The sequence below is a fragment of the Echiichthys vipera genome, assembly GCF_963691815.1.
Source record: "Echiichthys vipera genome assembly, chromosome: 23".
In the NCBI taxonomy this organism is placed as follows: Eukaryota; Metazoa; Chordata; class Actinopteri; order Perciformes; family Trachinidae; genus Echiichthys; species Echiichthys vipera.
In genome coordinates, this window is record NC_139848.1 from 11,897,015 (window position 1) to 11,911,999 (window position 14,985).

At 42.3% G+C, this 14,985-nt stretch overlaps 1 protein-coding gene across 2 annotated transcripts in view; it reads right to left on the bottom strand.

Moving 5' to 3' along the window:
• xirp2a (xin actin binding repeat containing 2a) overlaps nt 1–14,985 on the bottom strand; it is a 59,096-nt gene that overhangs the window by 24,600 nt on the left and 19,511 nt on the right. The window contains exon 2 of one of the 2 annotated variants that reach the window (XM_083937891.1): nt 11,716–11,827. In XM_083937891.1, coding sequence (XP_083794017.1) covers nt 11,716–11,827 — 112 coding nt within the window. Of the gene's footprint in view, nt 1–2,792; nt 2,989–11,715; nt 11,828–14,985 lie in introns of those variants that run through there. The other variant, XM_083937892.1, reaches the window with a different exon arrangement.

Sequence of the window (14,985 nt, forward strand, 5' to 3'; positions counted from 1 at the left end):
CCGTTGTAGTTATGTATAACTAAGTGTTGGCTGCATTGTGTGACAGTTGGTTGTCATCACAGGTGGTGACCTCAGCTCAGTCTATGCTCCACTTCTTTTCCCATTTTTGGAAAATCCAGGAGTTCTGAGGCATTTCACAATTTTTTTCCCCTAAGAAATAATGTTTCCCCCCCCCCCCCCAATTTTTCCCCTTGCACGTTATGTTCATTTTGCACTTAAGTTCTTAATTAAAATAGAAATGTATGAGATTTATACAGGAGAATAAAAAAAATAAGCTATACAATTTGGTCACTTCATATACTATTTATTGAATTACTAGAAAACATGCTACATAAAGATATATAATAACCCTAGACTGTTTAAATAATAAACTAGTAGCATCGCTGTCGAGGTCTTCTCTCAACTTGATCCAATTGTACTCGCCTACGGGAGTCGCCATCTTGTCCGACTCAGTGTTGTCATGGAGATATGACCTAAACATACAGCTAGATTGTTATTTTATACCAGGCCTTAAATAGGTTTAACTATGCTGTGAAAACGGCCTTTTTTAACATAGGGGTCAATGAGAAACTGCTCTATTATGAAACCTGTCCCTAGTGGACACTCGAAGAACTGCATTTTTTGGCACTTCCTTATTGGATCAACCAGAAAGTCGCTGTGGTGGGGGCTTGGAAATAACTTATATCAGGAATGGGGATTCCAAGAAGACTTGCACAGCCTTAGCTCCAAATACTACAATACCCATGAGCCCCAGCCACCATTGCTATGGAGAAGAAGCCAGTCACAGACGTGAATCAGAGCTGTGACAATTTCAAATCATCTTGTCCTTTCATTTTTGTATAAAATAAGGCGCTGTAGTTGCTAAATTCATCCAAAAAGGAAATGATTAAAGCCGCAAATTGTAAAATGAAGCTAAAAATCTTGTTACCTGTCGGTGAGCAAGCTCAATAGCTCCTGAAAGAGCCTTTCCATTCATATTTGGTAACAATGCAAAGATGAATTTTGTAACTTACTGGTGTGACCTTAATAAAGAAAGACTGGCCAGAACATGCTCTCCTCATCCCACCAATTTTAGCTTTCTGCTACGTACGGCATGTTAGTGTAACCAATAACCCTGCCGGAGACAGCAGCATCTCAAAATAAACAAGAGTTAATGCAACATCCTATAAATATGGGTCAGAAATCCTACACCTGAGGTTGCGGCGTAACCTAATACCCTGTTGATGACAGAAACACAAGGTTAATACCCTCATTTATCACCCGAGACAAATGACCACGTCACGGTTCCGGAGCCGTCAGAGAAGCAGAGACGCGAGGCTTGTGATGTCTGAGAGCGGTGACAACAGCAGACATTTGGATATCTCTGGCTTCTAAAAGGGGGACTTCCGTATGCAAAGCTGCCATAGCATGGAGGTGAGGTAACCAGGGCTCCGAGGGGGAGAGGGGGTGGCTGAATGGAGAAAAAAAAAAAGAAGCCTGGCCTTTTTATAACCCGGCTCTGTCTGTAGCATAATTTTCCCCTGTGACAGGGAGATTTATGGTGTTGAGAAACAAAAGGAAGAACACAATGTGAAGGCAAAATTGAAGAACTCCTAATGACATAGAATATTTTCTAAGATTTGATGCTGCCACTAATCAATACTGGCACCAACGGAGGTATAATTAGCATTAATATTAGCTTTCAAACCCTGTCTCATTGCTCAAGCTGCCCTGATATAATGAAGTCTCTGTTTACAGTGTGGTGCACAAGTGACAGCACCAAGCAGGGGGTCATGGAAGTGAAAGGGGCCGGGGGAGGCCGTGCTGCTGCTGGTATGCACGACTCAGAGGCTATATTGGGCTGAGCCAGCCGCTACTGCGTCGGCGTCTCCTAGCCCTCTAGAGCTAGCGAGAAGTCTGGGGATGAAGGGTTGCGAGGGATGTTTTGGCAGAGACAACAGAGGAGAATGTGTCCCAGAAAAAGAGAGAGAAAAAGAACAAGAGAGTGATTACAGAGTTTAAGGGTGCGAGAGAAGGCAGCATGGCTCCCAAGCTCAAAGCTAAATCGAGGCCCATAGATCTGTGTCAAGCTGAGGCCGTACTCTAATCACAGAGGTGTCACCCCCTTGTCTGCCCTCTCACAACAGAAGCCTTAAGCAACCCAATTTTCTGTTCAGTACTTACTGACCAGAGCTTTTTTGGCTGGTGAGGTTTTGACAGGAGAGCCAAATCGAGCTACACTAATTGAAATGTCAGCCGTGGAGGGTGATCTCTTACCGACGAAAAGCAAAACAGGCACAATAATTGAGCTGTCAGATCTATCAAAATAACTTCTTTACATAGAGGCTGGTTTGCCCTCGGGCGCTTCCTTATGCTAGGCTAAGCACTTTGTCTCCGATTTGCTATGCTTTCAGAATATTCCGGATCAGATTGCTGCTGGGGTTGTCTGGTGGAAGGAAGCAGGGAAGGGCCCATGCATGTTTCATGACAACGCACAAATCCTAGTGGAATCCTGGAAATGCACTGCAATATCCCACATCTCATTCTTTATAGAGCTGCAGCACCTGATGTTCCGACACAATACAGCCCCCGACACTTTCCCATTTTACGCCATAGATGCCTCACGTCTGCGCCGCCCGGGCACATCAAACCGATTCATTATCAGCTAAAATGTCATCTACCGTTTCCAATTTGCCTCCTTCCATTTGCGCTCCGGTGGAAAATCCCCTTCTAAAAGAGCTGTGCTGACAGTGGGGCTTATGCTGATACAAGAGTCAGCCTTGAAATACTGATAGTCTGCATACATTGCTTACCTTCTTTAACTGTGTCGGTTGCTCTGTACGTCAAACAACAATAGAATCCAAAAGAACAGAATAGGGTTTTGGATCTCCAGAAAATGGAATGGGCTTAGTCACCCCGCCTTAACCCAACACAGAAAGCAAATCCTGGACAGACACAGTGACAGTGACAGTGAGGCTTGGAGACCAGCTCCAGCAGTGTTGCTCCACAGCTCAGTGAGGCCCAGGCATCCGTGACAGCTGATTTTTATTTTAGAAGTCCCCTTCGTAAAAAAAACAAAAAACCCAGGAGTGACTTGTGGGGGGTGGAGAGGGAAGGTGGATGTGGGTTGGCTTTTTTTAGTATCAAGGTACCCAACATGCCCTTAGCCTTATGTCACAGTGGTCTTATAGAGACAGACGTCCCACACTGTGAGCTGTAAAACAGACACTTGCTACATCCTTCAATTACGCAGTCGAGAGCAGGGAGACATTTGGCATTTGAAATCACTGCTAGTTAGCATGGTAAATATCATGGCATTTCGTGATTCACTGCGGAGATAGAGATAAAGTTTGATGACTTATACTTTTGATAATTAGACATGCTAACAAAATAAAAAAGATGTGAAGCTCCTCTATATGAATACTCAGAGAGATAGATGAGAAAATCCATACCACTCTTATGTCTGTATGCTAAATATAGAGGTAGAGCCAGGGTGTGCTAAGCCTAGCTTAGCATAACGACTGAAATCAAAGTCTAACTTTGTCCAATGTCCAAAAAACATTTCTAAAGGCCTTTACACACCTTGACGAATAAACAATACAAAAATCATAACTATTCATACTGACAGTAATGCAAATTTTCCGACATTTCGTCAATAAAAGTTTCTGCTGAGTGGAGTGACAGGGATCAGCTACGGAGCGTATCAGGTTTGGCCAGGAGAAAAAAGTGTCTATGCAAACACTGAGCCTTCAAGCTATTTTATTGAGTTTCCTTGAGTTGAAATTTTATAGGTAAACTGCTAGTAGTGTGTCTAGGGCTTTTATTGTGAAAGGAAAGAACAAGTAATAAAGTTTGCTGCACGGTTGTATAAAGAGGTCTGGCGAACTATGGAGCCCATGTGTTGTCTTCTTTTAATCCTCATAAGTAAGCAACACAACATTATTGGTTGATGCCTTTATTCCTGACGTGCTTGAAAGCTCAGAAAAATCGACCTTGATGCGGAAAAAATAATGTTTTTTCGTTGTGTATTATGCAAGGTCTGTGTAAAAGTACTCATGCGAATTAATCACACAAAAATTGACCTCATTTGTAAAGTCAATACACAACCAGAGATGTGAAACACAAGCTGGTTTTACAGGAAGTTACTTAACTATTCCTTGGACGATCAGCGCAGGAAGTCCCGGCTCCTGTATAAAATGTGTAAAATAGTCCCACCATATAACTCACTGAAAAACCACATTGTTACAGCGCCCCAGAGGCGTGTTACTGGACTCTTTAGACTGCCAGGCTACCTGTCTACACCTGCTCCGAGTCTTTATGCTAAGCTAACCAGCTGCTAGCTTTAGCTTCATATTTAGCATACATGAGATTGGTGTCAATCTTCTCATCCACTGTACCAAAATGCCATACCGTTCCTTTAAAATGAAATGAAACTGATTGGCCCAGGTTATACTTATTAACCACTACATATATATATCTATGCTTCATCTCCCACATTTCCCCTCCAGAAAAACACTTTGATATCAGAGCTTTTAAACTAAGTTCAAATCAAAAAACCTGCTGATGTGTGGGTTTGAGATCCATGCCCTGCGATGCCTACTCTGGAGTTAAATTTGGCCTCGGAAAGCTGCTCAACTTTTTTCTGACGTGGTGAATGATTTAAAACATTCTGTCAAGAGGAGTTGCGTGTACCTTTCTAGGTGAAACTATTGCTCCCTCTAAAACCCATCTTGTACATCGAATGCCTGCCAAGAAGATGCGTATGAACCTCTTTCAAAGACAGCTCCTCAGATGGATGGTGAAAAGCACAGCAACCATCAGCGCTTGTTCTGCAGAGGCCCAGGAGAATAGCGCAATGGTCCTTTAACGGATAAGACAGGTAATCAGCTGCAAGTTAAGTGGAAGATAGAATTCATATTCCTCTCCTTCCATCTGTGGTTGTTTTTTTCTTTTGCCTTTTATCTTGGACATGTGTTGCCCTAAAGCAACGCCAAGGGTCACCTTTTACACCGGTGACCTTATGTTCGCTCTTTTTCAACGTACATCCTTGACAGTACAAAAGGGAATCTATCTTATGCAATCCGGCACGAATAATTCATGTCATTCCTTTCCATATTATTTGCTGTGATCATGACTGTTTCCCAACCTCATGTATGAAACACGGGGGGTTGTGCGGGAGCCCACCCCAAGAGCATCTACTAGGGAAAAGCGTGGTTATCGGGCTTGTGGAGGAGCTGCACTCTGCTGATAATCCCACTGAAATTGCACATGGATTTCCTGTTCCTAAAGTGGAAAATAAACACACTCCTTTTGAATACCTAACCAAGGGGCATGAGTTTCAAACTAAAACAACTTTGGTAAAATAAAGTGCTGAAAGCGATAATTATCTTTAATTTGTTAGAGAGTAAATTGCCAACAAAAAAAGATTTAGCGTTCCATTTTCAAAGTCTAATATATGTGCGCTGGGTAGGGATGTGCAAATCAATGCTAATGACTCGAGGAGTATTTCACTTGGTATTTTTTGTCTGGGAGAACGCAATGTCAAGAAGTTCCCAATCAAATTAAAAATAAGCTTTGTTGACGTGAAAGATCAGAAACCTGTTTCGCCAAAGCAGTATAGAAAATGATTAATATTGACATTGAATAAGATGGGCAGCTGTAGTACCTGTCTAGATGTAATGAATCAGAAACATCTACAGAGTGTGTTTCCCTTAGTTTATGCCCAAAGGCAATATAATGCTATAAAGTTTTCTCCCTACATGGATAGGGCAGTTTCTGAAGATCAGGGAGATGGTAAAATTCTGGAAACATTTATTTTTTCAAAGGAAACTTCTTTCAAGTCCACTTATATTTGGCACAGTACAGTAAGAGGTCCGATTCGGCCTGGGTAGTCTGTTCTGCCTGTAGCTGCAGTTTCAATGTTTCTATGGCCGGGCTGTGTCCACTCCGGTCTGTATATTGTCAATGCCTATAATTGCTACATTGCTGCAATTTCATTTTTTCAGCTTTTCAGGGTTGGGGCACGGTGAAAAAACGAAAAGAAACTCATGACAAAGTAGTGCCATTATTGTAAATAAGAAGTCTGGCTGGGGTCCCGTCACCTCTCTACTGTATATGACCTGATAAGAAAATGAAAAACGGACTTCACAATAAAAACACATAACTGGAGAGCTATGAATTTAACCACGAGCAGAAGAAGCGGTAGAATGTGGTGTGTAGGGCTGGGCAATAAATCAATATTATATCAATATTGTGATATGAGACAAATCGTCTTAGATTTTAGATATCATAATATGGCCTTTAACATTATAGTCTTGATTTTCTGAACTTACCAGATGTCATGATTGGATCAGGACAGTCCTACTCTCCTTTTTCGTTGTTTTTGTCTCCCTCTTTCTGTGTTTTTCTGTATGTGCCCCCCTTTGTTTCCCTGGTTCGAGTTGGTTTTCCTGGCAGGTGATTCTCGTTGGCATTGATCACCTGCCACTCTGTACATTAAGCCGGTCCTGAGCTTCATTCCGGGCCGGATCATTATTCCACACGCACTATCCACCCAGATGTCTCCCTGTGTACCTGGCCTCTTGTGTTCATGCCTCGTGTCAAGTTTGTATCCGTTTTCTTCGTGTTTGCCTTTGTTCTCTGTGCACCTTTTTTGTTAAAGTAAGTTTATTAAATATGTTAAAACTGACTCTTTAGTTCCGTGACTGCATTTGGGTCCAATCCTCTGTGATCCCCATCACCCCACGTGACACCAGACTTCTCTAGATGTTCTCTGCCTTTACCCACTCATTCACTATTCATCTGAAATATCATTGTGTAAAAGCACCAAAAGTCCAGCCATTCATTCATCGTCAACCACTTGTCCCCATCAGCATCGCGGGGGGGCTGGAGCCGATCCCAGCTGACATTGGGCGTGAGGCTGGGTACACCCTGGACAGGACGCCAGTCTATCGCAGGACACAGAGACAAACAGAGACAGACAACCATTCACACCTACAGGCAATTTAGGGTCATCAATGAACCTAACATGTGCATGTTTTTGGACTGTGGGAGGAAACCGGAGAACCCGGAGAAAACCCACGCAGACACGGAGACAACAGGCACTTTCCACACAGAAGGGCCCCAGCCAGGATTCAAACCAGGAACCCTCTGAGGTGACAGTGCTAACCTCCAGAACACCGTGACACCGCACCAAAAGTCTATCAAGGAATTTGGTCAAAATATTGTGGTATTTGATTTTTTTTTTCATATCGCCCAGTTTAGCATAATGGTAAATGGACTGCATTTATACAGAACTTTTCTCATCTTAGTCTCATCTCATCTAGTGACCAAACAAGCCAACTTTCACCCATTTTTGGACCATCACACCAACTGCGGCAATTGCGTCATTCACGCGATGATGCAAAATCGCCTATACAAACGTTTACCTGCTGTTTTCCTTTCTCTCATCAACCATGGCTTAGATAACCACCGTTGCTGCATTGTACCTGTTGTTGGTCGTACAGCTCAGGGTGCCTGCATACCGCTACTATTATCTTTTCCTCCAATGTTGACAAGTAGTGCTTCTGCCGATGGGGGAATCACAACACTCGCACTCCCTCCTCCCTTCTGATTGGCTGATGCTCCACAGCATCACGCGATTCGTTTGAAAAGTTCAAGATTTTCGGCTCACACGTTGGAGCTGTTGCGTCTATCGTGTTGCGAGGAAAGTGCCCCCCATCTTGTAGAGTGGCATTGTATGTAATCGCGCTGCTCCTATCGCGTCTATCGCTTCCAGTCTGAACGCGGCATAAGGCTGGAGCAGCAAATCCCCTGATTGTGCTAAAGTGGATAGATAATGTATTGGTTCAACCTGAGAAACCATGTACCAGACGTAGCCAAACCTCAATTTTCAATCTCCAAACATCAATCATATTTTAAGGGCTAATTTGTGTCTCATAATAGCCACTAAATCTGAAATTGACAGGAAGTAAATGTGTATTTTTTTTAGTATAATATTATAAAGACATCATAATTTGGCAGGCAAATCTGGGAGGAGATTAATTAAAAAAAAAAAAAAGTATTTTGGCAAGTCCGGCTCCGACTGGCAGCATTTGCACACTTTGATACATTATCTTGGGCCAAGTGTGTCTGGCAAGTTTAATCAGCCACAGACTAATACATAGAATATTATAAATCCTATTTAACTCATGCGGCTGTGTGTGCCACAAAGCCAGACACAGCTTCACGCTGGTGATTCTGGTGTAATAAGAGAGGAAACAAGTAAACAAGGGGCCTCTTTAGAAAGAGTAGCAGCATGGAGATTTAGAGGTGAGCTTTGCATCTGTTTAAAGCGCAGTTATTTAAATGTTGGGGCTTTGCGGGGAACAGCTCTTGTTGCTCCCCCCTCTGTCATTTGACCTAGAAGAGTATGTGCCGTTGTCATTTGTCAGCAAAGACAAATGGCGTCACTCAGTCAGGACAACAGAAATGTCAAGAAGCTCCGATTTTAGACGTGGCACAGTGATTTAGAGGCTGCACAAAAGCCTGACTGATCTCAGGTAGAGATGGAGAGGCTCTCAGTCTGTGTGTGAGAATATACTGAGTGTAGCATGTGTGGATGGATTTATGAGTGAGTGAGTGTGTGTGTGTGTGTGTGTGTGTGTGTGTGTGTGTGTGTGTGTGTGTGTGTTTAACACCTCAATATTACTTTGAGGCCTGTCAACACTCCCATCACTTAGATTCTCACTATGTAAAATCACCACCTCTCTTCTACTTGTTTACATTTGTGTTGCAAAAGCATAGAAAAGACAATGGAGGTCACAGAAAATTAAAACAATGGGTTATGTAGGAAAATAGCATTCAATAGTTGAGATTAAAGTGTCTATACTCAATATTTTTTTTATCATAACAATGGATTATATGACTTCTTCTGTGTGAAAAGTGTTACTCGTAGTAACAAACCCACCCATATTTGTCACCCAGTTCCATTTCCCCTCAGCTTTACGGAGCTTTTTTTCACGTCTGCAGCTTTAATGTTTGGATTCAGTCCCATGGCTCTCAGCTAAGCAGCTAAAGCGCTATATTTTTCTTAGGAGTTGGCGGAGACCGAAAATAGAACTGAGTAAATATCAGACTACAATTTATCAGAAACATGACTCCAAATAAATGCTGGGTGGCCCCGAATCTTCTGGTTGCGTAAAAAAATGCTAACAATGTTGTGTTAGCAACTTGTTTCCGTTGCCCCCAAGTGCACAAAAATATCAGTAAATGCAGGTTTAAAGATAAATCCAGCCTGAGAGAGACCTATTTTAATTTAAACTACAAGGTAGATTAATCAGTATTGAGCTAAGCTGTTTCTTTTACACAGATTCTATATTTTTTTTCCGAATAATGTCTCCCACGTTAACACTCTTCCTTTAGGTTTTGGTTTATGACCAAATACCTAAAAAACTACAGTAGTTTCAGTTCAGTTACTGAAGTTCCCATCAACCTCACCTGTACTTCGTATTTATTACTAATTAGCATATGTCAGCATGCTAAAAAGCTAAACTAAAATGGAAAACACGATAAACATTATGTCGTGGGGTAAAATAATTGTTGTGACGTGGGGTAAAATAATTTTACCTCAGGACGTCTGTAATATAAATGGCCAGATCGCATGGAGTTACTAGATTAACGCACTACCGTCACTTCTTTGTCGCCATGTGTGTGCTACGTTGCTCATAAGACAAAACTAACTAAACACAACTAACTAAAGGGCTGATTCGATAAAACAAGTATTAAGAGGGGCTCTTCAAGTGCTTCCATGCTCAAAAGAATGTGGAAACTACGTATTAACAGGATATGACGTATTATCTACATACATTGTTAAAGAGGGTCGTATTTGGACAGGATTAGCATTACCTGGGGCATTTTACAGAAGGTTACTTTAACTTTTACTGGCATTCTCTGGAATAATTACTGACATGTAGCACTGGACTAAAACCTCTGGGAAAAATTTCTTTAACCCACGTCCCAACGTAAAACTAATTCAGTTTGAATCGGGCTTTAGAATGTCAAAGCTAACATTTAGCACCACTGTTACTAGCATGTAGCTATTTAAGATGTAGGTGAAATTTTGCTCTACAAGCACTATTTAGACTATTGACAAACTGTTAATAGTTTTACAGAAGTTTTTCTGAAGGTGTTTTAACCAAAGACTTATGAAAAATGGACGTAGCGTCTCCGCCGGGGCCCGCTCTCTCAACTTGATCCAATCATTTTTGCCTCTGGGAACCGCCATCTTGTCAGACTTTGACTCCGCCTCATTTCCTTTTACCAAAAAAGGACATTGATGTGACGTTGGGGGGAGGGAGATATGTCCGTCTGGGTGACGTTTACAGAATTAGCCACATTAGCTCACATTAGCTCCACCGCCCGGGAGCTAGGATTACAGAACACGTTACTAGATAAACGGAGTGGGAGTCCCGTGACTCTAGCGGAGATTACACCGGCTCTTGGAGTGAAGTAGGAAGCATTTATGATCTATGATTTAAACTGAAATTAAACACAGAAACATGCTCATAGACTGTAAAACACCGACCCTCACGGCCCGAATCCTCTCGCTGCTCCAGATTAGCATCTAGTTTATGTATCATAGATAATAGGCTGTATTGCAAGACGTGGTGCAAGTGCAGCTATTTAGTTAGCATAACAAAGCTAACGTTAACATGGTGTGTTCCTAAACCATCTGTTGGATCAGTTTATCGAAGCGAAAACCATCTTGTCACTTATGGAAACACTTCCACACGAATGACCGCAGTCCAGGTCGAGATGTCGGAGTTAGCATGCTAATGATGCTAATCCTAACAACGAGCCTCAGAGGAGAAGTGAGGGCCAGAGGCTAACTGTCACTCAAGAGGCCACACCCCTAGTTACTCATAAACCTCCAATAAAATAAAAACTAGCCTGTTACAAAAATATTCACCCTCCTAAGTGTTGTCATGGAGATACGACCTAAACATACAGACTGAATGTTTTTTTGTAAACAAGTCCTTAATGACAGGTTTAATTATGCTGTGAAAAACAGCCTGTTTAACATGGGGGTCAATGAGAAACTGCTCTATTGTGCAAACTGCTCCTATTGGACACTCTGAGAACTGCCGTTTTTGGCACTTCCTTATTGGATCAACCAGGAAGTCACTGTGGTGGGGACTTGGGTTTAACACAATTTTTCACTGTTAATTCAACAAACGTAACACTAACTGTGATACCTGAGAGGCCATTATGTTAGAACTTGCTCCCTTTACTTTGCTTGTAGTTCTCATAGAGTTTTGTTTTTTTAAAGGCTGTACCTTGCACTGTCAGCTCCATCTGTGTGTACACCGCTATCAGCATCAGTGGAAAAAAAACTGGAGGTAGCCACCACAGCGCCGCTATCATAGTTATAGAAGCACAGTATCTAGCAAGCCCCCAGCTTCCCATTAAAAACCTGCCACGGAGGCAGCCTTATCTGGCCATGAACAATCTAGTTTTCAAAAGCAGCTTTCTGCCAAATGTTTATCTCATAGAACAAATGGGACACCGCATTGCATTAACTGTGCGGCAGCTTCTGTTGTTTGTTTGACAGACTAGTGTAACCATGATGCAATCAGAGAGCTGGGCTTCCTGTCATATAACATATCTTATGTTGCATCAGAGCCATCTGAAACTTTTTAACTCTGTTTTTTAAAAAAAGAATACAATACCCAAATAAAAATGGAAGAAAGTACTTACAAAAAGTGGTGTCCTTAGGTGAGGCCATGGTCTGATCTGTCGATGAGTCGGCCTTTGTTAGACTAACGGACATCACTCTTTTGGACGAGGAAGTGCGGACGGCGGTCGCTTCCTGGTTGAGAGAAAGAGAGAGAGAGCTATCAGAGAAAAACACCTGTGCTTTCTCAACAGGGAGATGGGCAGGTGAAGCTACGGGTCATCAAAACCAGCTGGCTGTGCCCAAATCATCCGCATACCCATTAGGATCCGCACACCCATACACACACACACCCTCTCAGACACAGAAAAACGGATACATATGCTACGGCACATACCTTAAGTATGAAAACTGATACAGTCAAGCGTCTGTTGACATTTAAAGGCTGGATTCCAGTGAAACTTTGTTACTGTCGGCTGAGCTGCACACACATGCCCACACACATATCTGCGAGTGTAAAGAGAGACGACCTTGAGCACAATGTGAACAGTAAGCATTGACTGGAAAGTTAGTGCAAACAGCACTTGGTTGAATTTTAATAGAGCCACTCCAGCAGCAACTAAAGGTGTTTTCACAGGCATCTACTGATAAAAGGTAGTACACTGGTAAACGGTATGTCCTTGGTGCATACAGGCTTGTTGTTCCCCAGGAAACATTTTGTCAGTCAGTGCAACACGCCTATTCAGTTGCAAATCATCCCCACAGGGAACAAACACACCTGTGTCTATATGTGTGTGTGTGTGTGTGTGTTTGTGTGTGTGTGTGTGTGTGTGTGTTTGCAAATGTGCAGGTGTGTTTTTCATTTGCAAATCAAATGTATTCCCAGTAGCATTTTTACGACAGCGTCTTGCCAGGCGTCAAAGCAGAGTGACAACAAACACGCAGCAACTCCACACACAGCATACCTAGGTGACACACACACACACACACACACACACACACACACACACACACACACACACACACACACACACACACACACACACACACACACACCTGTATCTGTCTAGTTTGGTCTCCTTCTCTCTCAGTGAGGTGTCGAGCACAATTTCAGAAAAGCACCAAAGGACAAAACATTGTCCTTAAAAATCCCATTTAGCAAATCCCCAAAAGACACAGTCGTTCGAATACTTTCCTACAGTACCACACGCACACGCACACACACACACACACACACACACACACACACACACACACACACACACACACACACACACACACACACACACACACACACACTATGGCAAGACAGGGATGTAAGCATAATCTCTCCCTTTCTGTCACTGTCATTCTCTCTCTTGCTGAAGGAACACTCACATTGAATGAGGCTCAAACCAGCGAGCTGTGAGGAGGAAAAGCACGTGGTCCAAACCGGCTGCTTACCACAGTTCCCCGGTGCTCTGCGTGTGACTGCTGATATTTAACAGACTATTTTGTTTACAAAGTGTGTTGCTTTGCTCAGGGGATGATTGAGTGCACAAGTGGTTGGGGATGTTTTCCAGGTTGGTGTGTGAAAAATGTGAGCGTGTGTGCGTGAGTTTGTGGTGGCTTGAGTTCATTACGGCTGGTTACAGAAGTGAATGTCACAGAATGAAAACCATTAAAGGGATTGAAACATTTATCTCTTTAGTTGTCTGATGGGCTTGTTTACACTTCGCTTAAAGCCAGTGTCGGGAGTAAATTATGCATCTAGTACATGTGGCGAGTGGGTGGCAACACATTTTGGATTTCCTCTTTACGTTAATAGACATTTTTCACTGGCATCACAGCAGATGGAGGGACATTGAATCTCACTTAAGAATTGGCAGAGTGCACATACACTACGGTAAGTAAAGTATATCATAACCAGGCAAGATAAAGGGAGAATCAGTATCCGAGCACACGCCTCTAAATCCCTTTCTCAAATTGGAGCATTGACAGCCAACAAGACTTCATACCGGACTTTCCACATGGTTGGTGTTCCATTTGGATGTAAAGCACGTACTGTACATATTTTAACCCAAACCACGATCTTTTCCTAAATTTAACCAAGAAGTTTTGATGAACCTAGGCATATAGTTTTGATGCCTAAATCAAAGTCAAGTTAACGTTAATAGTCTTTGTTTGACTTCACATTGTTAACCACGTGTTTGAAACCGCAACCTCAAGCCTCAAAAAGTGTATGTATGTTATGAGAAGGGGTTGTAGCGGTTCAGAAACACTGAGAGTCAACTCATCTGGCCTACAGAATCGTACAATGCCAATGTTTTTTTTTTCCGAAAACGTGCACCATTTTCTCCATTTGTACAATTCGTCACGCCTCAACCTTTTTCAGGGTAGCAGGCTTTTGTTGCACCCTATAAGGTGTAGCCGTTCAAAGCTGGTATACACACTTTTGTCACCGGACGGGGTTGGACGACAAGTTATAATCTTTCAAGCATCCCTCAGTCTTTCAAGGCAGCATTTAGAAGAAAAAAAAGTACAGGACCCAGGACGGAACCCTGGGGTACACTACAAAAATATTTACCCCTTTGACCAGAACTCCCAAAATCTAAATCCCTTTCTAAAATTGGAGCCGCCAACCAGACTTCATACCGGACTTTCCACATGTTCAATTTGGATGTAAAGCACGTACATATTTTAACCCAAACCACGATCTTTTCCTAAATTTAACCAAGTAGTTTTGAAGAACCTAGGCATATAGTTTTGATGCCTAAACCAAAGTCAAGTTAACGTTCATAGTTTTTGTTTGACTTCACATTGTTAACCACGTGTTTGAAACCGTAACCTCAAGCCTCAAAAAGTGTATGTATGTTATGAGAAGGCGTTGCAGCGGTTCAGAAACGTTGAGAGTCAACTCATCTGGCCTACAGAAACGTACAATGCCAATGTTTTTTTCTGAAAATTGTACAATTCATCAAGCCTCAACCTTTTTCAGGGAAGCATGCTTTTGTTGCACCCTATAAGGTGTAGCCGTTCAAAGCTTGTATACACACCTTTGTCACCAGACGGGGTTGGACGACAAGTTCTAATTTTATATATATATATATATTTAAAAAAAAGTACAGGACCCAGGACGGAACCCTGGGGAACACTACAAAAATATTCACCCCTTTGACCAGAACTCCCAAAGTAGTCTCAAACCATTCTGCATGTCAAAAAGTGTGCTCTATGGCCCGACCTGTATTGACTGTATTAAATTCAGTATTTAGCTGAAAAAAAACAACAATATAACATTTTCTAGTATTCATCTACCATCTCAGTGCTGAACTTTGCGCTGAAGATGGACTAAAAGTTGAGCTTAAGCCAAGAAA